The sequence below is a fragment of the Coturnix japonica genome, chromosome 18 (genome assembly GCF_054131305.1).
Source record: "Coturnix japonica strain WE chromosome 18, WE-NBRP24, whole genome shotgun sequence".
NCBI lineage: Eukaryota > Metazoa > Chordata > Aves > Galliformes > Phasianidae > Coturnix > Coturnix japonica.
In genome coordinates, this window is record NC_140680.1 from 11,166,618 (window position 1) to 11,194,118 (window position 27,501).

The following is a 27,501-nucleotide window of genomic DNA, read 5'->3' on the forward strand; positions in this document are numbered from 1 at the left end:
GTGACCGGAAATGTACGAGTACTTTCCGGAGATTGCCGAAGCACTCTCGGAGCTGTCCGGAAATAGCCGAACTCCATTCACAGTGACCGCGTGCTCGATCCTCCCTATTGGCGCACGAAGATTCCCGAAGGAGCCATTCGGCTATTTCCGGAGATGGCCGGTAACACCCGCTCAACAGCCCGCGGGCGGTGGCCCCACCCAAGATGGCGGAGGCGGAGCCCGCTCCAAGATGGCGGCCGCCAGCGGTGTGTGCCCCGAGTGTTCAGAGCCCAGCCGACCCCTCGGCCGGCACAGAGTGCGGGCACTATAATGGCAGCCCCAGCTCCTACAGCGTGAGGGGCGATGAGATGATGCTGAGTTGTGGGAGGGGGGAAAGGGGAGGAGGGAAACGGGGCCGCCCCTCCGTGATGTCAGCGCCGTGGCCCCGCCCGCCGCCGCCGCAGTGACAGCTCCGGCCGGGCCGAACCGAGCGGGCGGGTCATGGCCGACGACTTCGGCTTCTTCTCCTCGTCCGAGGGCGCCGGGACCGAGGAGGATCCGGCCGCCGCCTTCCTGGCCCAGCAGGAAAGTGAGATCGCGGGCATCGAGAACGACGAAGGCTTCGGGCCCAACGACGGAGACTCGGCCTCCGCCCCCGCAGGGCAGGGCGCCCCAACGGAGCCGGGTGAGCGCCGAGCAGCACCGGGCGGGGCCTCCGCCGTGAGCACGGGGTGGGAGATGGGGTATAAAGGGGGGCTGGGCCCCGGGGCTTTGCCCCACCAAAGGGTGGGGGGGCCCTCCGGTGTATTCGAGGTTCCCCCGAGGTTGGGGGGTCGCTGAGGTGGGATGAGACATCCGTGTTCGGCTGGGTGGCCTCATGGCTGCACTCATAGGCAGGAGAGCGCTTTGGGGTGTAAAATGGAAGGCGTTTCCATTGTGAACATCACGGTCCTAGGCCCAGCAGGTAGAAGGCATTAATCCTGATCTCAAGCCTCCATATGAGCCCCAGCCCTGCTTTTAGGGGCTTCAGTAGATAATAGGAGCTCAGTGGTCTGTTATCCGCAAGGACAGAGATACAACACTGTCCTCTTGCTTCTGCCCGCAATGCAGGGAGGCCCCCAGGGCCTCTTTGGCCTGTCTGTAGAATGGTGGTTTCAGCTCTACTTACAGAGTCAGATCTGGGCCTAGGGAGCTGCTGCCAGCCTCCATGCTAAATGCAGTCATGGAGCTGGATGTAGTTGAAGCTGCGGGGTGAGCACCGTGGGGACAGTGCTACCTTGAGGTACTCTAGTGCTATGGCTGTATGTGCCAGCAGGCCAGCAGAGGCCCCGTGTTTGAGCATGGTCATCATTGGAGAGAGCTCAGGGCCTGAAGTCTTTCATCAAAGCTTCTTTACCCAGTGGCAGAGGGCCACATGCAAGGCATCAGTATGCAGCTCTTGGGGCTGAGAGGGAGAAGGATTGTGCTGCACTGTTGCTGTGAGCTTTGTCCCTGGCGGTGCTGCATTCCTGTCGCAGGCATAGAGCAGCTCTGCCTCTGCTGGGCACTTGGCTGACAGCTTCTGGGTCACCCATCTGTGTGCTGAGGGAGGCAGCTGCTGCCTTTTACAGAGCTGAAGTTGGTTGTTTTCTTACAGCCAGAGCATGATGTCCAGCCCTGTGCCTGGGGGAGTTTCCCTAATCTTCAGAAAAGATTAAAAAGAAAAAGCAGTGCAAACACTATAAAGACATAGAGTGCCCTGGAAGTTTTGTCTGGGAAAGAGGTGCTGGCTGAATCCCTCCAAGGACGGGAGGCCACAGCCTGGCCCAGATCCTGCCTCAGGAATGGCAGGAGTCCCCACGCATTCTCTGCAGCAGCAGCTCGGGGAGGGTTTGTTGTGTTAATGGCTCTGGACTGTAGAGCAGCACACTGTCCTCTTCCCATCGCTTTCCTGAACAGTCTGTATGAAGCAAAGGGGATCTGGGGTCCTGCTACAACTGGACAGGGACAAGTATGTTGGGAATGTGTCCTCCTCTGGATACTGAAACCTTGCTAGCCCTAACTTGAGCTCCAGCACACCAGCACACAGCTCTGCTGATGTCCATTACTTGGACCAGCATAGGATCTTTAGTCTGGGACCCATATATGTGAGTCTGTTGTGGATAGTAGTATTGGGTTGGGAATGGCACATCTGCATCCCCAAAGAACTGGCTTGTTTCTGTCTCGTGAACCCCAGCTCCTCCAGGATCATTTCAGTTGTCACAGTTGTGTTTTTCTTCCTTATTTTTTCTAGCTGGTTTCCAGAATGGAGGAGCCACTGTCAATGGAGATGTTTTTCAGGTGAGAGCTCAGGCCCATGTTCTGGCCTGGTGGTACCAAGGAGGATTAGGTGGGTGTGGGGGGAAGATTGCAAACCCTCTGTTCTCTACAAACTCCTCTTTTTCCAGCCTGGAAATCTCTTGGAGGCTGTCAGGGATGTTTGAGAGCATCTCCTGACTGAGTCCAGATCCAGGACAGGGTTTCCAGAGGCGCCTCCTCTGCTAACACATGGCTGTAGCCTTGCCACCAAGTCCAGCAGCGTCTCTCATTAAACTTGCATTCCCCACAGCTGAGGGTGTTTCAGGGGGACACCTGTGTGGGTCTCATCTCCTTCTGGGACCATGTAGCCAAGCTGTGCAGGGTACAGGAGAAGCTGTGCCAGCTCCTGACAAGCCCCCTGTGCTTTGTCTGTGTGTAGTCTACAGGATGATAATCACATCAGATCAGAGATGGGATACACTTAATTAGATTGTGGATCTTGGAGGAGAGCCGTAATCCTCTTGCTTAGCTCCATGTCAGCCAGCAGAAGGGTTTAGGAAAGGTGTTGATGTGGCACACAGCGTGATGCTGGGCCTGGTGGGAGCTGTGCAGGCTGCTCAGCTTGGAGAACCACAAGAGGGTCCCGCTTGTGGGCTGGTGGCAAAACAGAGAGCAGTGTACTTACGGGCCCTGACTCAGCTGGGCTCTTTCTGTCTATTGTGGCCCAGCCTAAGGTGGCACTCATTCTTAGGGCTTGCAGCTTAAGTGGTACTTTGGGGCACTGACAAGTGTCCTGGGCTGTCACCAACCTTACGTATCTTGGCTTGTCTTGGTGCTGGGAGTCTGGAGTCCAGTTCTGCATTGTCAGCCCATTGAGAAGGCTGGGCTGGGCTGTGTGAGGAGCTGATGCTGATGGCGAGGTGCTTGCATCCTGCAGGAGTCCAACGGGCCCACAGATGCCTATGCAGCCATAGCCAAGGCTGATCGGCTGACCCAGGAACCTGAGAGCATTCGCAAATGGAGGGAGGAGCAGAAGAAGCGCCTGGAGGAGCTGGGTGAGTCCCAAGGCTGTGCGTGGCCATGCTAGTTGTACCACAGAACATGGTGATTGAGATCCTTGGGATCCCTTACCTAGTGGTGATTGCACTGCACCCAAGATGTGCCTTTTGCCCTGTGCCATGTGGGTGTCCCCACCAAAGATCTGTCCTTGGATGCAGGGACACCTTTCAGAGAATGTTCTAGTGGGGGCTGGGGGCAGGTTTGGGGTGTCAGTTGGTGACAGTCTGTCTGATGGGGTCTGTCTTACCCTGGCCTTAGATGCGGCATCGAAAGTGACTGAGCAGGAATGGCGTGAGAAGGCCAAAAAGGACCTGGAGGAGTGGAACCTGCGTCAGAATGAGCAGATGGAGAAGAACCGAGCAAACAACAGGTATGTTGGGATGAGTATGGCCCTCTAGGGCCGAGACAGGCAGGGCTCAATGGGAGCAGCTGTTGCAGCCAGATGTGCCTTTCTGTAGTAACCGGGGAGCTCTGTCTCCATAGTGGACCCAGCCTTGCAGAGACAGGCTTTGCCAGACCATGCCCCAGTACTCCAGGCAGCTCTGGTGGCTGTTCAGAGCTGCACTGATCTCGACCGAAGGCTGGGCGAACACAGCAGGATTTGAGGGACTCCTGTCCCATGCGTGGGCCTCACTTTGAGGCAGGGTTGGGAAGCTATGCAGCCCTGTTATTGGCAGTTTTTTCTGATGCTGTGTGTGGCATGGTGAATGGGTCACGCTCCGTGGGAGGATGCTAACCCCCTCTCTGTTTCTCTCTTTCTAACCCTCTGCCTGCCTGTCTGCTCTGCGTTCTCTCTCTGTCTGTGCCTCGGGGCTAGGATCGCTGACAAAGCCTTTTACCAGCAGCCGGACGCCGATGTGATTGGCTATGTGTATGTGTGTCTTACAGACCATATTCTGCCCTGCACGGTCTGGGGGTCCTTGCCCCAGTACTTTGGCTGCCCAGTCAGGAAGGGGGGGATGGTGGGAGGTAATGGGCCCTGGTGAGGTTCCAGAGGGAGAATGCTTCAGCTGGAGCACCTCTAGATGCTTAGGAAGCAAGCAGAGCTCTTTGAATTGCCCCCTGGAGGAGCTGGTTGAAGGGACAAAGCTGTGGAGTTTAGGGCCTTTAAGGGACTGTCCTAAGGGTGGAAAAGTCTCGAGAGCAGGCAGACGCCCCAGTGCCCCTGGATGAACAATGTCTTAGGTGAGTGCAGCCAGCAGCAGCCTTGAGCATCCCAGGTCACTGGATCCTAGAGGATGCTGAGTTCATTGTCTGGAGCACTGAGACAGGAGATGGGGACACAATGGGTTCCCAGAGGGGAGGGTCTCCTTGGAAAGAGTTCTGCCAGTGACAACCCTCAACATCTCTGCAGGGCCTCGGAGGAAGCATTCCTGAAGGAGTCCAAGGAGGAAACTCCAGGCTCCGAGTGGGAGAAGGTGGCCCAGCTCTGCGACTTCAACCCCAAGAGCAGCAAGCAAAGCAAGGATGTCTCGCGGATGCGCTCGGTGCTCATCTCCCTCAAACAGACACCCCTGTCCCGCTAGCTGCCATCTGGCACAGCCAGGAGTGCAGCAGGGCAAGGCCCTCATATGGCCTTATCCTGCTGCTCACCAGGGCAGATGGCATCATGGGGTCAGCCCACACGAGGGGCCTATGCCCTACCTGCCCTCTGGTCTCTGGCGTGTACCTTGGCTGTGCTCAAGTCAATGGTTGTAACTCTCCCCATGGTTTTCCTTTGCTTAAAAGGTGCATTGGTCTCTTTTTACACTTATTTATTACTGTGGCATTTCCCTGGGAAGTGACGCTGGGTGGCAGAGCTGAGTTAGCAGAGGAGCCTCCAGCCAGAGTCAGCCCAGCTGCCTGGCAGGGTGAGAGGGAGAACACCTCCCACTCGGTGTCCTCCATCTCATCCAGGGCTGCACTCAGAGCAAACTTGCCCACCTCCTTTATCTGATATTTTGTCCCAGCCCTGGGGCAGAGATACTGGGGGGAGCCTTGGTTTCTTTCTACCCTCCTGTGGGTTTTAGAGCAGAACTGGCTGTAGGGCTGGGGTTGAGGAACAGCCTAGGCTCATCTCCACAACACAAGGTCCCACAGGGAGCATGGCAGAAGCATGATGCCCCAGGGCTGGTGGGAATGGAGGGATGTGAGTGTGGGCACTCTACCTGGCCATGCATTCCAAAAAGTTAGCAGCTGTATTGTCGATATCCCATCTGCCCTGTGGGGCTGCTCTTGGCAGACAGCTCTGTGGTCAAGGGCGCTAAAAAGAGGCTGCAGGACAAGCAGGCAGGGTGCTTCTTGTCCCCTCTACAAGGCCACTGGCTTTGGGAAGGCCACTGGAAGATGGAGTGCCAGGCTTTGGGGGTCCTTGGCTCTGCTCTGTGCCTTCCCCTACTCTGAGGGAGGCAGCTGGAGGTTGTGTGGCTGCAGAGAAGCAGGTAGCAAGGTCCAGCTGCTGTGGGATAAGCCAAACCTCCAGCTCCCTCACCTAGAGGTGTGTAACGGGATTAGGCAGAGGTTTGGTGCTACGGCTTTTACTGTCCCTGGAGAACAAATCACACATCTATCTGCAGCTGGACAGCTGCTCTGTGGCTTCAGTCTGGCCCATGTGCCACTGGATCTGCACACCAAAGGCAGCATGGCAAGATGTAGGTCCTGCTCATTGCCTCATTAGGTGCACTTTCCAGCCCAAACTCACCTTTTTCTCCTTGCTTGGCAGGTCTGGCACTGGCCCCTCTGGCTTTGAGCCCCAGCCCTGGAAGGGCTGCTGAAGGGGGTTGATGGGTCTGCTTACACCTCGCAGCAGAGCAGCTTGCTGTGAGCTCATGCCCCTCCACTGGCCCATTGTGGATTGGTGAAGGGCCTGCAGCAACAGCCTGAGGGGACATGGAGCAGAATGCATAAACCATTTGTCAGAGCTGTGCTGCAGAGCCCTGTTCCACCAGTAAATTCAGTATGCAGAGCTCTCTTGCACAAATCAAGGTTGTCTGCCTTACTGCTTCAGTGTTGGAGGGATGACCTGGCACTGTAGCTGTGGGGATTGGGCACAGCAGAAGCTCTGCAGCTGTCTGACAGGCCTGGAGAATGCTGTCATCTTTGGTAGTGGGCTGGAAAAGGGAATGGGTATGTAGGAATAACTTTGTTTTGTGCTGGAATCGAGCTCCCTTGTCTGCAGGGCTGATCACTCCTCTGTGTCTCTGCACTGTAGCACATATAGGCATCTCTGCTGTGGTGCAGGATGGACCCAGGGATCTGGCTTCCTGCATCTGCCTTTCTTTGCAGAGCAGCTGGAAGAGCCTCTGGCTGCGCTCTGGGCCTGCAGTCCCAGCAAACAGGCTCTGCAGTCCCCTGGCTGCCGTGCACCCTGTGTCGGGCAGGGCATCTCGGGGAGCAGTGCCCACTGCTGTTCTACATCCCTTTGGCTTTGGTATATGTGACTGTTCAAATCACCTGTTAAAATAAACCGACATCTCCAAACTGAGCCTACAAGGCACTGTTGTCTTTATCCTTCAGCATGTGTGCTTAGGAGAATCTATACCTGCAAAGCCTGCAGGAAGGACAGTGCTGTTGGAGGATCACATCCTCAGGCTACAGGGTTTGCTCTGAGCTGAGACAAGCAGCAGGATGAGGGGGCAGCTGCTCTCCTGTGGGACTCAGAGCCCCATATGTGATGATGTTTGCCATAGTGAGGGAGATACAGCTCAAAATGCAGCTCCTGGGAATGGGATCCTGCCCAGCAGTTGGTCCCAGCTCATGTGATGCAGCAAGTCGTGCAGAAGTGACCTCAGAGAAAGCAGCTGAAGCACCAGTGCTTTGCAAAGAACACGAACAATCTGCTTGGGAACCCAAGTTGTTTGCACAGGGTGTTACACCTCGTGTCCTACTTGTGTCCTACCTGCAGCTCAGAGGCAGCAGTGCCCGCTCCCACTCCTCCCACACTATTGACTTGCCCGGCCCTGCATTGCTCTGCAATCCCGTATCGCTCAGCTCTTCCCTGTAATTCACTGTTACCAGCTGCACAGATTGCACCTTCTCCCCAAACAACTCCTGCACTGATGAACTCTGCCCTGATCAAACCACAAACAGAGCCGTTCCTTCACACCCAAACAGCTTTTTCTCAACAGCCTGATTAAAACCACACCTGGCTGCTGGGTGGGCAGACACGGCAGCAAGTAGGGAAGCACAGAATCAGCACAGCCCACACGTGAGGTCAAACAGAGCTCTATTAGCCTCGTTTCAAAGTGCAGCATCCCCGACCCCGGTTCCAAACCCCGCAGCCGTCTCATCCTCCATCCATCCATCCTCCCGCTCAGCTCCGTGCCTTCATTGCGGTGAGCACCATTCCCCCCAGCAGCGCCGCCAGGGTGAAGCCTTGAGCCGCCACCCGAGCCCGCATCATGAGCTGCGAGTGCCGCGTGTTGCCCCTCTTGAAGCTGATGAGCCCGTATGTCAGCACGCCCAGGGTGCACAGGCAGCCTATGGACAGACACACACACACACCATCAGACCGGTCCCCCTCCGTCCCCGTAGCCCCGCAGGACCCGGATCGGGCCCCCCCGAGCCCTCACCGAGCGGCACCAGCGGGTTCTCGCGTGTCTTGCGCAGGAACTTCTCCTTGAAGCCCTCATCGCGATACACCGGCACCGGGACGGGCTCCAAGGGCGGGGGAGGCCCGGCCGCCATGACTGCGGGGACAGCGAGCGGTGTGACCCTTCCCACCCGCCGTACTCCGGGGGTGTGCTGGGAGTTGTAGTTCGTAGCGTGGTGCGGCGCTGCGGCGGCTCTAGCACGCAGGACTTTGTTTCCCGTGGTGCTTTGCGGCGCGGCCCAGCAGCAGCGTGGTGCAGCCATGCCGAAAGCCAAGGGGAAGAACCGGCGGCACAAGTTCGTGTATCGCCTGAACAGAAAGCGGCTGTACCGCAGCGCCAGGCGCAAGGCCGCGCCCCGCATCGAGTGGTGAGCGACGGGATGGGGGTTGTGTGGGGCCGGGTGGGGGCACAGCCGTGATCGCTGACCCTGAGCCGTGTTGTGCCATTGCAGCTCACACATCCGCCATGCGTGGGACGCCAGCAAGTCGGTGGCGCAGAACCTGGCCGAGATGGGGCTGGCAGGGGACCCCAACAAGGCCGTGCCCATCGGCAAGAGGAGGATGAGGGTGAGAGAACGAGGCTGTGCTGAGCTGAATGGGGGAAAAGGGGGAAAATGGGGGAAAAAGGGAGGAAAATGGGGGAAAAAAGTTCAATCTGGGATGTGGGAGAAGTGGCTGCTTCGAACTGCACAAGGAACGTGTTGGCAGCGCTCTCCAATCGCCCTTTACATTCAATAGCAAATGGGATCCTGGGCTCCATCAGGAGAGGGGTGGTCAGCAGGGATAGGGAGGTGATTGTCCCTCTCTACTTGTGAGGCCCCATCTGTTGTACTGTGTCCAGGTGTGGAGCCCTCAGTACAAGAAAGACATGGAGATTTTGGAAAGGGTCCACAGGAGGGACAGGAAGATGATCAGGGGCTGGAGCACCTCCCCTATGAGGACAGGCTGAGGGAGTTGGGTTTGTTCAGCCTGGAGAAGAGAAGGTTGCGGGGTGACCTCATTGCAGCCTTTCAATACCTGAAAGGAACTTACACCCAGGAGGGGAGTAAACTCTTGGAAAGGGCTGACAATAGCAGGACACGGGGAAATGGGTTTAAGTTAAAAGAGGGAAGATTTAGGTTGGATGTTAGGGGGAAGTTCTTCACTAGGAGAGTGGTTAGGCCCTGGAACAGGCTGCCCAGGGAGGCTGTGGATGCCCCGTCCTTGGAGGTGTTCAAGGCCAGGTTGGACGGGGCCCTGGGCAACCTGATCTAGTAAAGGTGTATGTTTGGTGGCCCTGCCAGGCAGGGGGTTGGAACTACATGATCCTTGAGGTCCTTTCCAACCCGGGTCATTCTGTGATTCTGTAATACAGAGCATGGAGACAGAGAGTGATGAACAGGAGCAGAAGACGCTGGTGCGGAAGCCCTACGTCCTGAGCGGTCAGTGCTGTGCGGTGTCAGCAGGTTCCCTGCTGAGCTTTGGGATCCAGGGGGTGTTTGGTCTCTCACGGTGTCTCTACCCTCTGTCTAGAGATGGAATTTGAGGCCAGTCTTCCCGAGAAGAAGTCAAATACACTCTCCAAAGACCTCATTGACTATGTGCGGTACATGATACAGAACCACGGGGAGAACTACAAGGTGAGCACTGGGTGCCTCAAAGCAAGGAACAGCTCCGCTCGCTCCTGGCTCTTCTGAACAACAGGAGTTGCCACACATCCCTGCCCTGGCTCTTGGTTTGCTGTCAGCTGATTGCTAAGGGGAAGCAGCGCTTTGAACCTCAGCCAGCACCTGGCGGGCACAGGCTGCAGCCTGCCTGGAGCGTGGCTGTGCAGATCCATGTTTGCTGTTCTGATGTGTTCTCCCCTTTGTCACAGGAAATGGCTCGTGATGAAAAGAACTACTACCAGGACACTCCCAAACAGATCAAGAGGAAGATCAGCGTGTACAAGAATTTCTATCCCGAAGAATACAAGGATTTTGTTGCGTCACTCAAGCAGGAGAAGATGGAGGTGCAGTGACTGCTTCTTTTTGTCCTCTGCTTTGCCTGCAAGCACAGACTTTGTGTTACCATTTCTGAACCACAGACAGGTGACTGTCACTCATCGTCTGTGGCAGCTGGGTAGGCTGAGCTGTGCAAAGCGATGGAGGAAGGACCTTCATTAGACAGCGTTATAACCAGGCATGAAAGACTCTTGGCTGAGGCTTGTGGCACGGAGACTGAATGTGCCACACCACTCCCTTCTTTCTGAGTGCGAGCCAGCGTTTTTCCACCTTGTTAAAATAAATTACTGCTTCATGCTGGTGGGAATGTTTTACCTGTGGGCCTCCATTCCTGCTAGAGCTCCTAGCAGTGACGTGTAGTACACAGGCAGCATGCGTGTGTTACTCTCTGTGGCTGTGGGGCTGGGGGCTGCAGTGGGTAGGCAGTGCCTTAGCTGATTTCCTTGTAAGCAGCAGGGGCTGCTTCCCCCAAAGCAAAACCTCTTTGCCTCCGGTTTGGGGAGTGTGGGCTGGTGGCACCTTTACTGCAAGGAGCCAGAGAACAGAGCCAAGTCATCAGCCTTGTTTATTCATAAGAGGAAGGAGCAATGGTATAAAAGGTTTCACAGCAGAGCCCAGCTGACATTATTTCCTTACCCCAAGTGCTCCCTGGCTTCCCCTGTCAGTTTCCCAGGGCTCGGTGCTGTGTCCTGATTTCCTGCTGCAGACGGGGCTTTCTGCAGCTCCTGAGACGAGGACGGAACAGGCAGCAGAGCAAACAGCACGCTCATATTCCCTGTTCAGGATGAAGCAGGGTGCCTTGTACCTGCTTTCATCTCTGCTCAACAGGCTTTTAAATACTTAAAATACTCCCCCTGCTTGGGAAAGGGCGAGTTGTGCTCAGCCCTGGTGAGGGGCTCCTGCCTATGGCTGTGCACCAGACCAGCCTGGGCTGCAGGGCAGCATCACATGGCTTGGCGTGTTTGTCAGGAAGGAGAGCCCACGTGGCCTTCATCCACAGGAAAACTGAGAGCTCTGCTGCAGGCAGAGGGGCTGTTTCTTCCCCTAGATCCTGGGTAAGCTCTGTGGGCTGATCTCTTCCTGTGTGAGCAGGGAGGGGGGCTGCATCAGCCACATCAGCTCCAGGGAGCCCTGTGGGGGGCAGGGGCATCATGAATCCAGACCCCGCTGCCATCACAGCAGGGGAAGGGATTGCTCCAGCTTTCCAGGAGCTTCCTTGTGGCTGCACGCTGCCCTGCGCCTCCTGTCCACCTTATGGGCTTCCTTTCAGACAGCAAGCTGGGTTCAGCCCCATTTATTCAGTATTCTGTGGGGCTGCTGTTTAAGGTGCAGGGCCCTGCCCTGTGCTGCTGCTGCTGCTCTGAACTGGGGGACACATCTGCCTTTCCCCTGAGGTAGAGAGCAGAGCCCGCTGCTCACATCCCTGCATGCAGCCATGTGTCAGCCCAACCCCAAACACTGCAGGGTGCAGTCCCAGCTCCAGCAGCTCCCTCCATCCCAGTGGGATCCTGCCCACTCAGGGCTGGGACAGCAGGGTGACCAGCAGGTTCTTCACGTGCAGGACGCTGGTGGCTGTGCTCAGACTAGCCCGAGTCGCACTGGTGGGCAGGAGGAAAAGCTCCCGCTGCTCGCTGAGCAAGTGCAGGGCCAGCTCCTCCCGCAGCTCCTCCGTGCTCAGGGCATCGCTTTTATCCTGTGGGCAGAGAGGAGGCAGATGGGGAGGGTGGTGTGGCCACGAGCCCGTGGGTGGGGAGCAGCACACTGCATGCCGAGCCGGTTGCTGGCTGGCAATGCAGCCCTAGCAGGGATTGCTTGCTCTTGCAGTGGAACTACTGTGCAACCGAATGGGAAACAGCAGCAGGCATGCACTTGGCTGTCTGCCTGGGCAATGGATTTCCCCTTGGGGTTTCTGCGTGCTGCACTCCTGAAACTTATTTGCAGGGGTGAAAGGAGCAGCACCCACACTTGTGATCGTGTCTGGAGGACGTGGGCACTGAGAGCACAGGTTGTGCAAAAGCCGGGGGATTTGGGTCATAAGGATTTGCCCTCGAGGTCCCCAGGGAGGGATGTTTTGGTTGCAATCCATGCTTAGAGGCACCCACCTGCTTGTTGGCCAGCACCACCAGCGGCAGCCGGGGCTCCTCAGCCAGCAGAGCGTGCAGCTCCTGGCGTGCTGTCAGCAGCCGTGACCTGTCCACGGAGTCCACCACGAACACCAGCACGTGGGCATCGCTCAGGTAGAGCGGCCAATACGCCCGCAGGTTGTAGCTGCCACCCACTGTGAGAGATGGGCAGTGTTAGTAACCAGGGGGGATGAGGGTCTGCTGCATCTCTATGGGGACAGAGTGGCCTTACCCTCCAGCAGGTCCATCTCCAGCCCCTCAACACGCAGCTGGACAGAATTGAAGCCCAATGTGGGTGGGATATGAGTCCTGGCCTTTTGGCTGCAGATATAGTGCAGGACGCTGCTCTTCCCTGCTCCATCCAGCCCCAGCACCAGCACCTGCTTCCACACCACCTGCAGGCAGCACAGACAGAGCGGGGCTGCTTGGGGGCCCCCAGACCCCACACATCCTTTCCCAAACTGGGGGTGTTCTGGAGCCTCCTCGCTCCCCAGGAAGGGCTGGGGGGTCCCATTGATACCCCCACCCCGAGCCCCCTTCTCCAGCTGGGTGTGCTCTGGGGGGGGGGCTTCATATGTAGCAGCTTCAGCACCACAAGGAATGAGCCCCCACCCCATTCATTCCCCTGCCCCATCCCGGCGGGGATCCCAGCTCAGTACAGCCCCGGTACAGTCCGACGGGCGGCGGTCGGAGCCCGTTACCGTGTTTGCCGCCGTGTCTCTGTCCCGCAGCTCCCGCAGCTCCCGGTCCCACCATCCATCCCAGGTACCGGGTGGTTCCGATCCGCGGCAATAGAGCTTCCATGCGATGAACAGCAGAGAGCCCAGCACCACCACGGCGGCTCCCAGCGCCAACGTCAGGCTGCGCAGGGCGCCCGTCGGAGCCATGAGGGACCGGCACCGGCACCGGCAGCGTGCGGGGCGGCCAGATGTGGCCAGATGTGGCCGCCCACGGCGTCACCGCCGCGCTTAAAGGGGCCGCTCCGACCGGGGGTGGAGAGGGGAGGGTCGGTGGGTCCTTAAAGGATCCAGGCGGGATTGGAGGCGGCGCTGCCCTTATACACGGTGTGACCGTGCAGGGATAGGGGCGGGGGGCGGCGTTAAACTAAACTAAACTAATGGCTCCTCGTCCCGTCGCACCCGCCCCGTGTCCGACTCACGCTCCCTCCTCGCGGACTACATCTCCCGGCGTGCTCAGCCGGAATCTCGCGAGACCCAGCGCCTATAAAAGCTCTCCGCGGAGGGGTCGGGCCCACTCGCGTCTCATCGCCGGGCCGGGCCGCGTCGCCGCCATGAGCGCCCGGCAGCCGGACACCCCCGGTAAGGCCTCCCCGCCCCCGCGCCGTGTGTCGGCCCGGCTCGGGCCTGGCGCTGAGCGGCCTCTCTGTTCTTAGCGCTGGAGCAGCGCGTTGGGGCCGGGGCCGTGTCCGGCAGGATGTCGTTGCCGCTCGGGGTGCCTCGCAGGGCCTTCAGCTACGACGACGCCCTGGAGGACACGGCGCCCATGACTCCGCCGCCCGCTGACCTGTGCGCCAACGTGCTGTGGAAGGAGCCCGTCAAACCTGAGCGCAAGTACCAGGAGCTCGCCAAGGTTTGTAAGCGGGATCGCTCCTTATCGGCACGGCTGGGCTGGGGCTCCGTGCTACGGCTGAACTGTTGTGTGTGTGTTCCGAGGGGCCTTGTCGCTTTTTGTGGGCACAACACTTGTCAGGCTCTAGTTAAATGTAATTAAAGCAAAGCAAGTGTCTCAGGGGATGCTTCCAGTGCAGGACTAGCTCTTATAGAACATCTCTTTAGAACATCTTGAACACAGTTTGGACAGAAGTAAAATAACCTTGTATTCCCTTGAGCTTAACCTTTACGCTTGGTTTTACAGCCTTTCTTGTGGAAGTAGCCCAGAAACTGTGGTTTGGCACAAGGAGCAAATGCTGCGGTCAGGGAACAGTGACCCCTGTGTGAGCAGGAGGCAGTTTGTGCCAGCGGCTCCTTGTTTCCTGGCATCTTTGTTGCTGGGATCTGAGTGTCAGCAGGGCAGCAATGAGCACTGGGTGCTTCCAATAAGAAACTGAAAACATAAGAAATGAGGAGAAAACAAATGCTAACCATCAGACGGCAGCATATGTGACTGCTGTATACATGCAGGTGCTTCTTTGCTGGCTGCTCTGCTCTCACCCAGCTGACCTTGCAGTCCAATTTGCGGTTATGTAGATAGAAATAGATCCATTGAACTGCTCTGTACTAAATGTAGCAGTTGCTGGCTCTGAGCTCAGTGTGTTCTAAGATGTTGGGTGACAGTCACTTGTTGCTAAGAATGATATTCAGGCTTTAAGCTTTCCTGGGCTATGGGTAGAACAGCACGTGGGCTTTTTCTGTAGGACAAAGGCTAGCAGTTCTCCCTGGTGTTTCATTTAAGCACTTAGAGATGCATCATGACAAAGAGTTGTGGTAGTTCCTGGTCTAAGTCTATGCCCTGTTTCTTCTGCACAGATTGAAGAAGGGGATGCTAACATGAACGCGCCTGTCATCACTCCTTCATCTTCCACTGAAAGCGTGAATAAGGTACCTGTGGTGAAGGCCAAGGCCACTCACATCATCATGAACTCTCTCATTACAAGTAAGAGCTCGCTGTTCTGTAGCGGTGACTAATTGGGTGTGGGCACATGAATGGTCCATCAGTGCATTGAGGTAACTGCCAGAGCTCCTGGTTGGGTTATGGATTCCTATTGCCTCTGATCTGAAAGTGCACCAGGTTTGTGGAGGACACTCTATGAGGAAGCAAGGAATTAAAGAATAGACCCATGTTTACAGCCTCTGTTTTTCCAGGTGCTTTAAGCTGGGTGATGAGGGGGAGTGTGGGAACATTCAGTGCTGATAGGGCACTGCAGACCACACCACATTATGCTGCAGCCTGGTGTTGCTGCTACTGTATGTTTGCTTATTAACTTGCTGTTTCTAACTGATAAGTAGAGCTCTGCAACTAACTGAAGTACTGTGGATGGTTGATGTGCTGAGCTAATGGGGCGCTCGGTGGCATTTCTGATAGTAGCAGCAGGTGTCCTGCTAACAGTAATGCTTTAGAAAACAAGCCTCATAAATCATGAAGATTTAAAGCCTAATTGGGTCAGTTGTGTTTATGGAGAGAACATTCTCATTTGCAGCAAGGGAAATTAATCACATATTACCCTGTGCCTGCTGCCTCTTAACATCTGGGATTCATTTTTTTCCCTATTATCAGTGCTTCAAAAGACTTCTAGACATGCTTAGATCAGCATTTTGAAATAGGCTTAAGCTTGTATTGTTTCTGTCTTGGCTCAAATTAGCAAATAATGTCCAGGAATAGGGGCTTACTGTTGGAAAGCAGCTTTTGTTCTAGACCAATGGCACAGGGCTAACCTGGATAAAAGCATAATAGCCTAAAAATGTTCCTGTGCAGTAAGAAGTCAGGTACTGCAAGCTGCTAATGAACTGTAAATAACTGTAAATAGAGGCAAATAGCCTCTAGATTTCTCATGTACTGTCTCACTGTCCCTGCAAGTAACTTTAACATGGAACTCTGTTCTTTTAAAGACTTTAAGCTTTTTCCAGCAACTTTGTTTTTAGGTCTCCTAGTGAGTAAATTTCCAGTGCTGGCAGCAAAGAGTGCTCATTTTCTAAGTGCTGAGGCTATGTCAGCCTGCTGGCTGCTGACTGTGCTTGGCTAAAGTAGCTTGTTTCACCTCATCCAGAATTGCTGTGGGAATCTTTACCACCTGTTCTACGTGTGTGTGGCAGATCAATGTGGGCAGGATTTCAGAGGATGAGGGGGCACTTGAAATATTCATCTTACTGGGGTCTCCTAGATTTAGGAAGTTGTAATTAGCACTGATGCAGCTTGTTGGACGAGGTGAGTTTAATTACTGATGATGCATTTTGTAATACTTCCTCTGATTTGGACAAATCGCTGCTTCTCTGAGTCACTGAGCCTTATGACTCAGGATAGTTTTCCAGTATATTCTGTAGCTTCATCTTGCTGCCTCTGTCAACTTGTTACAGTATATAGATATGAATGATGAAATGTCTGTCTCTTGGTCACTTCAGTTGTCTTTGTTTGCTAGAGCTGTCTGTGGGGTTCTTCACTGTGAACGTGTGCTCTTGTTGATTCCAGAGCAGACTCAGGAGAGCATCCAGCGCTTTGAGCAGCAGGCCGGGTTGAGAGATGCTGGCTACACTCCCCACAAAGGCCTCACTACAGAGGAGACCAAGTACCACCGTGTGGCTGAGGCGGTCCACGTAAGACTTCTTTTGCTTTGGCTTTTTATGTAGGCTGTGTACTGGCTTTTCTTCCATGAACATATAACTTAGAGCATAGCTGTTCAAGTGTGAGGCACTCCCAGATCTTACAGTGCGGAACACCACTAATGAGAGGGTAGGGTGAAGGAGGTGACATTATTTTAGTGACATCTAAAATAAACGTGCTTGTTTTGAGCATTTTAAAGGTCCTACTCATAGCTTCCAGGTTGAAGTTTGATAGTCTAAACTACCTCCATCTCTTCCTCTGCTACTTTCCTTCAGTGTTTAAGTTATAAAGTACAGAAGTACTTCATATGTTTGTAGTGGGCTAAGCAGTGAATGATCTGAACTTAAGGTTCTGTTCACTGGTGCCTGAGTGTTGCCAGGCCTCATTTGACTCTTATAATGAATCCAGGAGTTCCTGGTGTGTGAACTGTGATGTTGGAGTTCTGCGCTTTTGCAGTACAAATGAAGTCAAATTTTCAACCTGAACACGTTCAAAATAAGCTGTTCTATTTAGGTTGCCTATTCCTTGAAACAAGCCAGACGTAGAGCACTTGTAAACCTTGCATTTCTGGTGTGGAAATTGGGAAATGAAATTGAATTTGCTTCTAACTGGAAATAAGATGAAGGTGTTGGATTAATGTGTTTCTGGAGAGCTCGGTTACCCACAGCAGTCGTGCAGTTGCAGTTCAGCAGTGAACCGTCCAAGTGTTCTCCTGCAAGGTCAAAGTTTCAATAACAGCGTTAGTGAATTGTGTTAGCATGGCCTGGATGGCTGCAGGAAATGTTCAGAGAAGGTGCCTGTGTCGTCAGTGTTTGAATTGTAACTGCCCTTCAAGTGACTTCTCTGAAGTTCAGTTTGTACCATCTGAATGAGTCGTAATAGCCTGGCTCATGCGCACCCATTTCATGATCTTCTTTTTTTTTCCTGAATGTGCTTTTTAAACACAGCTCAACTTTGTGTTCTAAGAGCAGTGCTTTCATCTTTTTCTCATGGGGCACTTCTCAGGGTCTAATTCTCCTAGGCTCCTGTACAGGGGTTGGTCTGCCCTTCATTACAGAGCTTATGGGACTCAAAGCTTTTGCTCTAGACAGGTGGCTGCTGTGACACTGAGACTTGTCACCCTGCAGCCAGCAGCTCAGTGCCTGGTAAGTTAACTCTGCTGCAATGCAAGCACCTTCCTGTGAATGCTGGGATTGAAGCAATGTGCTGCTGCTGCTAAGACTCTGAACTGCAGAATGAGTTATGTTATCTTACTGCAGCTTGGAGTATGTCTTGAGCATAGTGGACTTCTGGAATGCTTGTATGTAACCTGGGAGGAAGCTTAATGGGTATATGCAAGTACTGTAATATTGTGTGTAGCTTGAGGTGAGATATCACAGATGAGATTTAAGTGTTATAATTGCTCAGTTTTGACTGTAAAACTACCTTTGTTCCTTTTGCCTGGTACTTAAGATCTGTTGCTTGTGTATCTCTTGTCTTTCTTAACAGAAACTAAAAATGCAGAGTGGAGAAATGACGAAGGATGACAAACAGGCATCATCTGCTCAGTCCACTCCAAGCAGCACCCCCCACTCCTCTCCCAGGCATAAAAGCAGGTACGCTGTTTCTGGCAGATCACTTCCTCTGCTTTCCTGCAGGCTATTGAGGTGGGAGTGAGGGACCATCTAGGAGGTGAAATTCATGGGATTGCTGTGTATTCATATTATCACGGAATGCACTGAAAACTCATGGAACTTGAACATGCCTGTCTTTATCCTGATTGGTAACAGATCTGTTTAACTTGCTCCTGGTAACTACATGTATATTTCCTGGTGTGCTGAGACCACCTGAAGTATTTATTCTATTTATATATATCAGTGATTATTTTTTTCCCCTCTAGGGGTTGGTTTAGTCAGGGATCCTCTGCTTCTATTACTGCCCCAGACTTTGTTGCTGTGGAAGCTGGTGGGGACAGGTTGCCGTCTGAAAGGTGGAGTTTTTTTGGACCCAAAGCCATCCAGAAATCCACCACTGATCCAGGTATGTCCTCTGAAGTCTACCCTGCAAGAGCCAGGGGAGAACTGTTAAAGAGCAAAACTGCAACTATTTCTGTTCACCTTGGGAATGGTGTGCTGTTCAAATCAGGACCTGTGCCAAGAGCAGAGTGTGAAGGTGGCAGCTTTTTTGCTCTTCAGCTTTCTTGGCTGCCTGGTGAAACCAGGACTGGAAGTGTTGTTCCTTGATGTAGAGTAGGTTTTAGATGACATGAGGCTCTTTGGCACTGCATAAGACTTCCAGCAGATCTGGCTGTCAGTGGTACAGTGCTCTGTACTGATGGGAGTAGAAAAATGACTTAGCTAGTTTTCTGGTTCTTAATTGTGATTTGTTTTCATCAGGAGGCTTTACCATCCAATCTTATAAGGGTGCTCAGAAGCCATCCCCAATGGAGCTGATGCGTGCTCAGGCTACTAGAATGACAGAGGATCCGGTCACCTTCAAGCCACCCAAAATGGACATTCCAGTCACAGAAGGGAGGAAACAGTCTTCACATTCCCATAATATCAAACCTCGGGATCTGAATGTGCTCACTCCAACTGGATTCTAGGAAGAGTGGTGTCGTTAGTAGGCTACAGGGTATCTTAGGCTCTGCTTTCCTGACCCATTGTGCTGCAGTAAAACAGGAATATCTCCTTTCCAGCTTTCCATCTCAGAAAAGGAAACAACTGTGACTGTCCTAAATTCAGACCTCAATTGGTCATGGAAACACTCTTGCACTTATACTAAACCAATCTAAACCATCCTCTCTGCTGTACTGCACTAGTCCTGTGTGCTCCCCAGTGCACTGTGCTGCAGTAAAACCTTGAACTGCGTTTTGTGGGAGAGGACTGCATGTAGTGTGCAATAGGCTGGCTTGTCTACCTGTAGTCTGTCTTGTCTCATGCTCAGTGCTGAAGTTCTGTCAAGAGGACGATGGTTCTGTCTGATGTTTACAGAACACCAGCAGAAAATGGTGAAAACAAGCAGGGACTGAAAACTGGATCATTAACTGCCAGGAGAAAAGCTACTCTGACAACATGATAAATTGGCTCTAAATGTGCAGCTCACTTCAGTTGTCACCTTGTAGTTCAGTTAGTACTTGTTCCTGGTTTAATTTCAGAGGAGTGGAGCACTGTCTGTTCTAAGATGCTCTTATTAGGAAGGCAGGGAGGAGAATCTAATGGAACTTGACAGTAATAATGAAGAATTGTTTATCTTCCAAGTCTTCACATTCCTCCAAAAATGGGGGAAATGACCAGAGCTGGTGTGGCTTGAACCATGTGATCTTTTCTGTGTGCAAAACAGCACTGCCCTGGCTTGTCCTAGACAACAGACTTACAGTAGTTGTGGCACTCTGGCTTGATTGTTTTGGTTTTTTCCTAGCATCCTGTGTGAACCGTGTGTAGAAGTGTTTTAGGCATCAGTGGCACTTCTCAAATACAGCTGTTTCTTTTTGTTTTGTTTCACGAGCATTAAATTGATTTTGCAGAGCTGGCAGAAGGTGAAGATCGAGACTAACCATTCCTTCATCCTCTAGTACAGTGATACGTTGTTTTTTGGCCTAGTCAAACCCAGTTACTGCAGACAGTTAACGCTTTCATGAATAATGGAAGGACCTCTTAGCTACCAGCCAGTCCCCTGTGCACTGTAGGCAGCATTGCTGTGATTGTTACCTGTCCTGTGGCAACCAAACATCCTCTTTCTTGACATCATGATTGTTGCAGAGTACCCTCAGCCAGAAGTACTTTCTGTAGTTGTAAGAGTCGCACCTTCATTTGAAGCTTTTCTGTTACAAGGACTCTCAGAATTGACTTAAGGTAACAGTTGTGCTCTGGAGCTTTTGCCTGCTCCAGCCATCCGTCCATGAGGGTGAGGCAGGATTGGCTCACATTGCTACCTGCTGTACCCTCTGAATAAGTGCATTTTGTTGCTCTGCTTCATTATAAGCTTCAACAACACTGCCAGGTATTGAAAATCTCCCACTCAACTGAGCAGTTATTGTCACCAGTCATTTGCACCTTGGGAATTGATCTCTTATTTGATATTAATTTATTGTCTGTGTCATGTCTTTAATTGTATGATTTTTGTTTTTGTTTGTTACAAGAAAATAAAATCCTTGTGAATTGAGGTCTTTGTTTATTAGCATTGGTAATGTGCGTATAGAAGAAATCTGAGGCTGTCAGTATCTACCAGTCTGCTACTGGTTTACAAATGGGTCAAGGCTCAGCCCTATAAGGCTGTAGTAACATGCACTGTGGTAAAATACTTGCTGTGTACATCTCCTTTTTGACTGGGGGATTAGATTTAAGACCAGATTCAGTTCTGCTTTTGACTTTTAATGCTGTTTTGTCAGCAAAAATCTTAGTATTTTCTTGAGCTATTCAGGTGATTGTGTTGTTTGTGCTGGTGCTGTGGAGGTGGGCACAGATGTAGGAACCAGGCTGATACATGCCTAGAGTTACCCAGCTCTTGGTTGTGTCTGTTTGCTTTGACTTTGTTTGGTTTGGGTGCTGCTGTGGCACTTACTGCATACATCTCTTCTGAACTGGAGGTGACTGGGCTGAATACTGATGTAATGTCTGTCTTTGAATGTTTGCAGAGCTGAAAATAGTAGAATAGTTCTTTGAACTCCTGGTTACTCTTGTATTGTCTGTTGCTGTAGGTCTTTGTTGTGCAGACGAATCTCGTTTAGTTGCAAAAGCTGTGCTTAAAGGGTGTTCTCTTTGTGTGATATTCTTCATGTATCTTGCTTGAATTTTTGTCCTGGTATCTCAGCAGCATATCAGAAAGAACTATCCCTAACTGGTCCTTCTGGAAAGCAACTTCTGCCATCAGGCTAGTACAGAAGTCATTTCTAGTAGTATATAAGAACTGGAAAATACATCAAAATTGAATACATCAAGCAGGAGAAACAGCTTCCTGTAGCAAGAAATGCTTGGAGTTTGTACTGCTGGAAATTCTTCTGGCCTGTAACTTCAAACACGACTTCACCTCTCCCTGCATGACATACCTCCGGATTAAAGGGAGATGATGTAGAACAGATCTCCCATTTGCACATCTGCTGTTTGGAGAGAGGCTGACTGAAGAGCCCTGGATCGTGGCTGGCTTTAACTTCTGCTGGATTCCTGGCTGTGTAGCCAGCACCAGATCTACAGTGTATTCAGTGCTCCTGTCAGGACTACTGCATTCCTGGCCATCACCACAGCTCTGTTCTCCTGGACTCTGTTCTCTTAAGGCTCTTAATCCTCTTCTCTGGAGCATGCACTGCAGAATGGCTGAGCTGCCAAGGTTTGCCAAGCACAGGGGCAGATCAAAGGGTGATGGGCAGATATGGAAGTCTTACTCCCATTTGCAGGGAGATCAACATCTGTTACTGATGAACTCGGGACCTTCTGTGTAAGTACCCAACTGCTCTCTGACCTCAGCTGTGACTCATACTTGAGTTGGTGGCATTGGGTACTCATCTTCTTGATAGTACATACTTGACTGCACTGCAGGCACTTCAGTGCATTCTAGAAGTGCAGCCCTTCCAATGGGTGCTGCTTGTCCAGTCCCATCCCTTGCCATGGCTGAGGTACCTTGCTTGAAGTCACATAGATGTGTTTGATTTGGAACAGAAAGGTTCATCCCTTGAGGACTGAGCAGCGTGTCTTAGAGATCTTGGCACTGTGAATCTTCTCTCCGAATTCCACACTGGTGCTTTTCAGAAGTCTATCAGCTTTTCCCATGTACTGAACAGATATGTTGGCATTGTGCTTGCTGTGTGAACTGCTGTCGCTTAATGGCTGCTTTAGTCTGATGCCATTCCGAGGAACAGCAGCAGAGCTTTGTGTCTTTTGGGCAGGACACAAAGATGGAAGAGCCAATAAGTAGAGAAACAATTTATTTTTTTCAGATACACAAAGTGCTTTGTAAAACTGTAGGATGAGACAAGTTGGAAAGGAAATTGAGGCTACAAACCAGTGACTTCTTTGTCTAAACACTCAACAGGACAGATGACATGGGAATCTGCAGCATGAGCCAGGTCTTTACATTCATAGCTTTGTGCTTTCTGCCACAATGGTTGGCTTCATCAGGTAGCAGCGACAATGAGAAACATCTTTTTGAGCATGCACACTTTGTCCTTGATCTGCACAGGAAGGGGCTCCTCCAGGATCTGCTGCATTCGGCCGAGGAAGTCCTTTATCTTCAGGTGAATGTCCAGCTGGCTGATGTCATCGTCATCTTGGAGTTTGGGCTTAGCTTTCTTAATGATTAAGTCCACCCGCTCACTGAGTGAGCTCCGTAAGTGCTCTGCAAGAGGAAATGCTGTTGGGGGGGGAGGTAACACAATGGGCTATCTGACCTGTTAAGGGTCAGATTGCAGAATCCCTTAGGCAGCACTGTGCTGAGGTAAAGAACAGCTGGGAACTGCACAGTCTTTCATTGCTATCCTTGATACTTCTGCTTGGCACTGATTCCTCCTCCTCAGTCTGCACACAGAAAGTGCCTGAGAAACCTTGAGGGAGCAGGACTATATAGATCCTTCTTCTAGTGCTAGCACCAGACTGGACTAGTGGAGCCTGGAAGGCGTCAGTGAGCTTAATGCTCAAGATATGTGATCATGGGTTTCTCTGCATTTATCTGAGAGCCTTATTAACCCCGGTAAAGCAGCAGAAGTTGGCAAGAGACTTTAAGGAGTTTGTTGTTAATTTTGACTTGCCCTACGCTGTTCTAAACCAGTGTGTATGCAACTTAGTTATACTCTGCTACCCGGCTTTGCAGTGCTGGGGTTGATGCTGTAGGTTGCAGGCTATTTCTCAGCAGCTAAATGTGTTGTGTGCTCTGCATGATGTGTTATCATTTCTTTGCTCTGAATGCAGAGAACAGTTATTGGCAAGAGTGGAAGCGTGTTATCTTTCTAAGGCTGTGAGCTCACTAGTGATGAGATGAAGAAGTATTCCTTGGGCTCTTCCACTGCATGAGACCATGTTTATTAAGGCCAGATCAGGCTACTTACCTGTTATTACATTTTGGTAACTTAGCAGCAGCAAGCTCAGGTATTGCAGCAGCTCATCCCATTGTTGCCATGTAGCTACTTCACCCTATGACAATAAATGGTATTTGGTTTTAGGAGAGGTTTTCTCAGGAGAGGCCATGCAAGGGAGAAGGATGGCTGGATACCTGGTATTGCAGCAGCACAGAAGAGTGGCCTAGAAAATAGAGGATCTTGGACAGAGACAAGGGCAGGTTTGTGGGCACATCACAACTGTGCTGGAACATCAACTCGAGCAGTTTGCAGCGCAGCAAGTTGCTCTCCATGGTGTTTAAGAGGGCTTCCCTGCAAGACAAAGATTTACTCTGATGGAGACAGCACAGCCTGACAAGGAACAACTACTTCAGTGTGTTCCTTCATCAGCTGTGCTGATGTGGATTACTGCCTTTTAGTCCCACTTTGCAGTTCTGAGGTGAGAGAATCGGTTGTTCTCAGCATCATGCTGGCCTGGTAATACTGATGGGATCTCTCAGTCCTACAGCTGTGTTCGTGCTGGCTGGGTCAAAAGTGAGTCCATCTTTCTATGCTCCATACTACTTAATGCATCCAGAAACAGGGAGTAAGACTATTGTTCAGAAAGGAAATGCTGCTTTGCACATTTCTCACCTTTGGCTCCTTACGGCAATATTCAGTAAAAATGGGAATATTAGATCTGCGATCTTACAGGAGCTGCAGTTGGGAGATCTGTCCACTTCCACTGCAAAGGACAACATCCGCTGGAGGAGGAGCATTGCCCTAGGTAAGAAAAAGAGTTAAAACAAAAACCAAAACCCATTGGTTTGCAGAGAAGATGCACTGAAGATGGCATCTAGTTCAGCCTTCTGCCTTGGAGTGAGAGACATCAAGGAATGCATCAGGTTACATTTGTTTTGCTTCCTACAAAGCCCTGTGGTGTCTCTTAGAATATATTAAATCTGATGCTCTTGGAAGCAGAGCCAATTTCCACATGGACATTAGGGGAGCTCTCAGTGGTTGTACTGAGTGTTGGTAGAGCAGCATGGGGCAGCCTGCACTGTGGGTTGAGAGCTCTGGCCTCATTTAAGAGGAAGGCATTCAGTGAACCAGCTTCCTGCCAGGCAAGAAAGTCTCTTGCTCTTTTAACCTGGTCTTTACCTGCCCTTAGAGGAAAACGCTAAGAAAGTTGACCACAGGTACAACCTGGCTTCCTTGGTAAGATGGAGACAGCAAATGGACTTGCTTTTCTAACTTGGACCCCATATTATCATCAGCAGGGAGCCAGCATTTGTGGGACTTACTTCTGGGCAATGAATGTTGGTGGAGTCAGCTGTGCTTGGTCAGTGCTGGCTGGCTGTGCTGCAGATGAGCTACCTTTGGCTTCTGCTGACAAGCGTGTCATGTCTTGTGTCTGCTCCTGCAGCTGGAAGGAGCTGACTCCTGTCACTACTGCAACCAACCATTCAACCACCTCCCTGGGACAGAAACAGGAGTGTTAGATGGGCCTGGCTTTGCATGTTCTGACCTCTAACTCCACTTGGAGCTTGAAGAAGGACTACGAGGATGAAGGATATGTTATGATTGGACAGTCTTTTCTTTTTTTGTTTTAAAAAGAAAAGTCTGCTTGTGGCTGATAATGCCCTTGCATCATCTGTGGGGTTTTTTTTTATGGTCATAAACATGCTCCTTTTCTTTATAGCTGGCCCCTATGCTTTACTTTTCCAAGCTTGTTTCTTGAAAGGTCTGAGCTGGAGTCTCAACAAACATTCCATAAGCTCCTGCCTCTCTGCAGCTAATGTAAGTATGGGAGAGGAGAACGCATCCCTTACTTGACATTGTTGAAGCATGTGTCACAGGAAAGCACTTTCTTGGTTATTGACTTCTGCAGCAGGTGCAGTCTCAGGTTTTGCTGGAAGTCATCCTCCAAGGTCTGCACCACGTATTGCAGGAAGAGGAGTCGTCCAGGGAGCTTCTCCTGAGGGCACACAGAGATGGTGTGAGTCTGATGGAGCTGCAGGGTGAAGAGCAGTAGGAAATGTGGCTTTTTGGGAATGAGGTGATGTATGTGACTGAGGAATAGTGCAGCTGTTCTCTAGGAGGGGTTGCATGGTTTCAACGATGCCCCAAAGCCTTGGCTGGGGCTGTTCGACTTGGGCTTCTGGCATATTGCTCCAGTTCAAAATGATTTTGTCTGCTGCTGTGGTTTCTTCAGATTCATCAACCTGCCTGCAGTTGTGCAGCATGTTAAGGGGTACCATGGATAAAAACACTTGCTACCTTCAGCAGCTGCGATAGAACTGCACACTGGACTGAGCTGTTGTGCAGCAGAGCAAGGCCAGGTGATGCAATGGGGCAAGTACCAGGTACTGGGAGATCCCTGCCTAATGTGACGCATGTAGTGCTGAGTACCTGGCTCTCCATGGTGTGTTTCAGCAACGTCCAGTCCCATCCTACTGTGGTGGTGTTGGCTGGATGGAGCCTGCAAGGACAACACCATCTAATTTGTGCTGAACTGCCACACTGTCTGCCTTGATGTCAAGCATCCCACCCACCCAACCCCCCCCTTCTATAAGGTAACCCTTATACTGGGCACCTAACCAGCCCCAGGGCACGGTGGCAAAGGGAACACGTACATTTGGATCTTCATCAGCAGCGTGTAGGTGTTCTGGAGGATCTCCTCCTGGTGGGTGTGCAACAGGATGTGTCTGATCAGATGGGAGATGATTTCTTTAGGAGGGCAGTGCTGGCTGGAGATGAAGTCACTCAAGAAATGCAAGGTTCCCTCCAGGAAGTTCTCCTCCATGGTGGTGCGTACCATGCTCATCTTACTGCTGGGGATGAGCTCAGGTTTCCGCTGTGTGCAAGGTAAGGCAATGGGTGAAAGCCAGCCCCCCACGGTACAGAGGAACCTAGCAGTGATTTGAGGCCCACCATTAAGAGAATTGCAATAGCCAGAGATCCCAATGGCCTGGCAAAACTTCCCCTGGAAGTTTTTCCCCTGCTCTGAGTGGACCTGGCTGGGCAGTAGCTGCTCTGAACCCATTTACCTGTGGTGTTCCCCTGTCAGATGTTGCACCGTGAAAGAAGAGGTGCTGGACTCCGCTCCTTCTGAAATAGCGCAGTTTGTTCAGCCAGGCCATGCTGTCAGAATTAGTCCTGGCTGAGGTCCCATGTCGGATTGCTCCTTGTGAGACACCTGCTTCCAAAAAAGTCCTTTTGACCTTCCCTGGGCTCTTGGTGACGCTGGCTGGAGCAGGGCTCAGTCTTGGAGGGAGCTCCCTTCGTTGGAAATGAGGGGGACTCTCCTCTATGCTGCGTGTGCTGCCATTACTGTCCAGGATGGGGGGGGGTGGTGAGAACAGCACTTGATCTGGCTGTGTGTTGGTCAGGGAACTCAAGTCAGTGTTATACGTGGTGGTGCTGTAGCTCGGTTCTTGCTTGCAGGAGAAGCTGTGGTGGCTGAAGGCAGGAGAGAAGCTGCTCTTGTTGTCTGTTTTTCCTGCTGTGTCTGTACCAGGCCATGTGGGATAGCCGTGTAAGGGTGCTGCAGGGCTCAGCTCTGTGTTCGTCTCCGTATTTTTCTTTGTGCTGAAGCAAAGCTGGGGATGAGACGTGTGTGTGATGGGGGGAGCACACAGCTGGTCCTGGGCAGTACAATCTGCAGCCGGGGGAGGACTGCAGGTGTCCTCCTTTGTCAGGTCAATGATGGGGATGTAGTTCCATGGCAGTGGCTCTGAGTTTGAGTCCTCCTGGGTGAGATCAATGATCTCCTGTGGGGACAAAAGGGTCAGTCAGTCAGCAATGATAACAGCTGGGTGCCTCGCTCCTCCCCTGCTCAACTGGGGATCCCTTAGAGAAACCCGGAGCCCGGCCATGGGCCCTGCACCCCGCTAACAGCCCCCCCTTGTATCCAGCACTACCTTCACATCCATCGCATCGCAGCACGGCTCTGGAGCTACGACACCACGGAGCCTTTTGTCAAGACCTGCAAAAGAAAACCAATTTCAATCCATGTTTCCTGCCCGCGGCCCTTCCGTCTCCCCTCGTAGGGCGCCGTGCAGCCCCGATGCCCGCTCTGCCCGCCGCGTCCCCTCGTTACCGGGCACCAACTGCCGTGACGGAACAGCGGCCGACGGATGCCCGGCAACCCCCCGCCCTCCGTTCTGCTGGGGGTCGGGGCTTCATAGGGCCGGGCCGGCGGAAGCTGCGTCAGGGCGGCGGGGCGGGCGG

The 27,501-nt window shown here is 52.2% G+C and overlaps 6 protein-coding genes and 1 long non-coding RNA gene across 13 annotated transcripts; 4 read left to right on the plus strand and 3 right to left on the minus strand.

Annotated features, from left to right (window-relative positions):
- Positions 1-426: 426 nt before the first annotated feature.
- On the plus strand, positions 427-6,778 carry CLTB (clathrin light chain B). Of its 2 annotated transcripts, XM_015876119.2 has the most exons (6): positions 427-664; positions 2,252-2,298; positions 3,194-3,311; positions 3,574-3,685; positions 4,133-4,186; positions 4,670-6,778. In XM_015876119.2, exons 1-6 carry the CDS (start codon positions 481-483, stop codon positions 4,839-4,841), a joined length of 687 nt encoding a protein of 228 aa, XP_015731605.1. In that variant the 5' UTR covers positions 427-480; the 3' UTR covers positions 4,842-6,778. The 2 variants fall into 2 exon arrangements, with proteins under 2 accessions (XP_015731605.1, XP_015731606.1); XM_015876120.3 differs by lacking the exon at positions 4,133-4,186.
- Positions 6,779-7,502: 724 nt separating this feature from the next.
- On the minus strand, positions 7,503-8,009 carry HIGD2A (HIG1 hypoxia inducible domain family member 2A). Its single transcript, XM_032447463.2, has 2 exons — positions 7,866-8,009; positions 7,503-7,773 (listed from the first exon to the last, which is right to left on the minus strand). The coding sequence occupies exons 1-2, from the start codon at positions 7,978-7,980 to the stop codon at positions 7,607-7,609; spliced, it is 282 nt and encodes a 93-aa protein (XP_032303354.1). The 5' UTR covers positions 7,981-8,009; the 3' UTR covers positions 7,503-7,606.
- A 125-nt stretch (positions 8,010-8,134) lies between these two features.
- NOP16 (NOP16 nucleolar protein) lies at positions 8,135-10,174 on the plus strand. Its single transcript, XM_015876121.3, has 5 exons — positions 8,135-8,253; positions 8,338-8,452; positions 9,240-9,306; positions 9,398-9,504; positions 9,741-10,174. The coding sequence occupies exons 1-5, from the start codon at positions 8,147-8,149 to the stop codon at positions 9,882-9,884; spliced, it is 540 nt and encodes a 179-aa protein (XP_015731607.2). The 5' UTR covers positions 8,135-8,146; the 3' UTR covers positions 9,885-10,174.
- A 240-nt stretch (positions 10,175-10,414) lies between these two features.
- Positions 10,415-13,169, minus strand: ARL10 (ARF like GTPase 10). The gene is made up of 4 exons (XM_015876118.3): positions 12,692-13,169; positions 12,223-12,385; positions 11,970-12,145; positions 10,415-11,560 (listed from the first exon to the last, which is right to left on the minus strand). The coding sequence occupies exons 1-4, from the start codon at positions 12,875-12,877 to the stop codon at positions 11,384-11,386; spliced, it is 702 nt and encodes a 233-aa protein (XP_015731604.1). The 5' UTR covers positions 12,878-13,169; the 3' UTR covers positions 10,415-11,383.
- Positions 13,170-13,243: 74 nt separating this feature from the next.
- KIAA1191 (KIAA1191 ortholog) lies at positions 13,244-20,408 on the plus strand. Its single transcript, XM_015876116.3, has 7 exons — positions 13,244-13,309; positions 13,384-13,580; positions 14,477-14,603; positions 16,134-16,258; positions 17,754-17,860; positions 18,145-18,284; positions 18,641-20,408. The coding sequence occupies exons 1-7, from the start codon at positions 13,282-13,284 to the stop codon at positions 18,847-18,849; spliced, it is 933 nt and encodes a 310-aa protein (XP_015731602.1). The 5' UTR covers positions 13,244-13,281; the 3' UTR covers positions 18,850-20,408.
- On the minus strand, positions 16,751-27,496 carry SIMC1 (SUMO interacting motifs containing 1). 6 transcript variants are annotated; one of them, XM_085519273.1, is made up of 11 exons: positions 27,371-27,496; positions 27,192-27,256; positions 26,319-27,041; positions 25,905-26,125; positions 25,681-25,750; positions 25,101-25,246; positions 24,573-24,746; positions 23,923-24,051; positions 23,445-23,601; positions 23,281-23,365; positions 16,751-16,977 (listed from the first exon to the last, which is right to left on the minus strand). In XM_085519273.1, exons 2-11 carry the CDS (start codon positions 27,201-27,203, stop codon positions 16,784-16,786), a joined length of 1,911 nt encoding a protein of 636 aa, XP_085375399.1. In that variant the 5' UTR covers positions 27,204-27,256; positions 27,371-27,496; the 3' UTR covers positions 16,751-16,783. The 6 variants fall into 6 exon arrangements, with proteins under 6 accessions (XP_085375399.1, XP_085375401.1, XP_085375398.1 ...); XM_085519272.1 differs by lacking the exon at positions 16,751-16,977 and adding an exon at positions 22,148-22,574; XM_085519275.1 differs by lacking the exon at positions 24,573-24,746.
- LOC146757935 (uncharacterized) lies at positions 25,474-25,835 on the plus strand. The gene is made up of 2 exons (XR_014935664.1): positions 25,474-25,610; positions 25,705-25,835. It is a non-coding gene; the product is annotated as an uncharacterized LOC146757935 (long non-coding RNA).
- Positions 27,497-27,501: the final 5 nt, after the last annotated feature.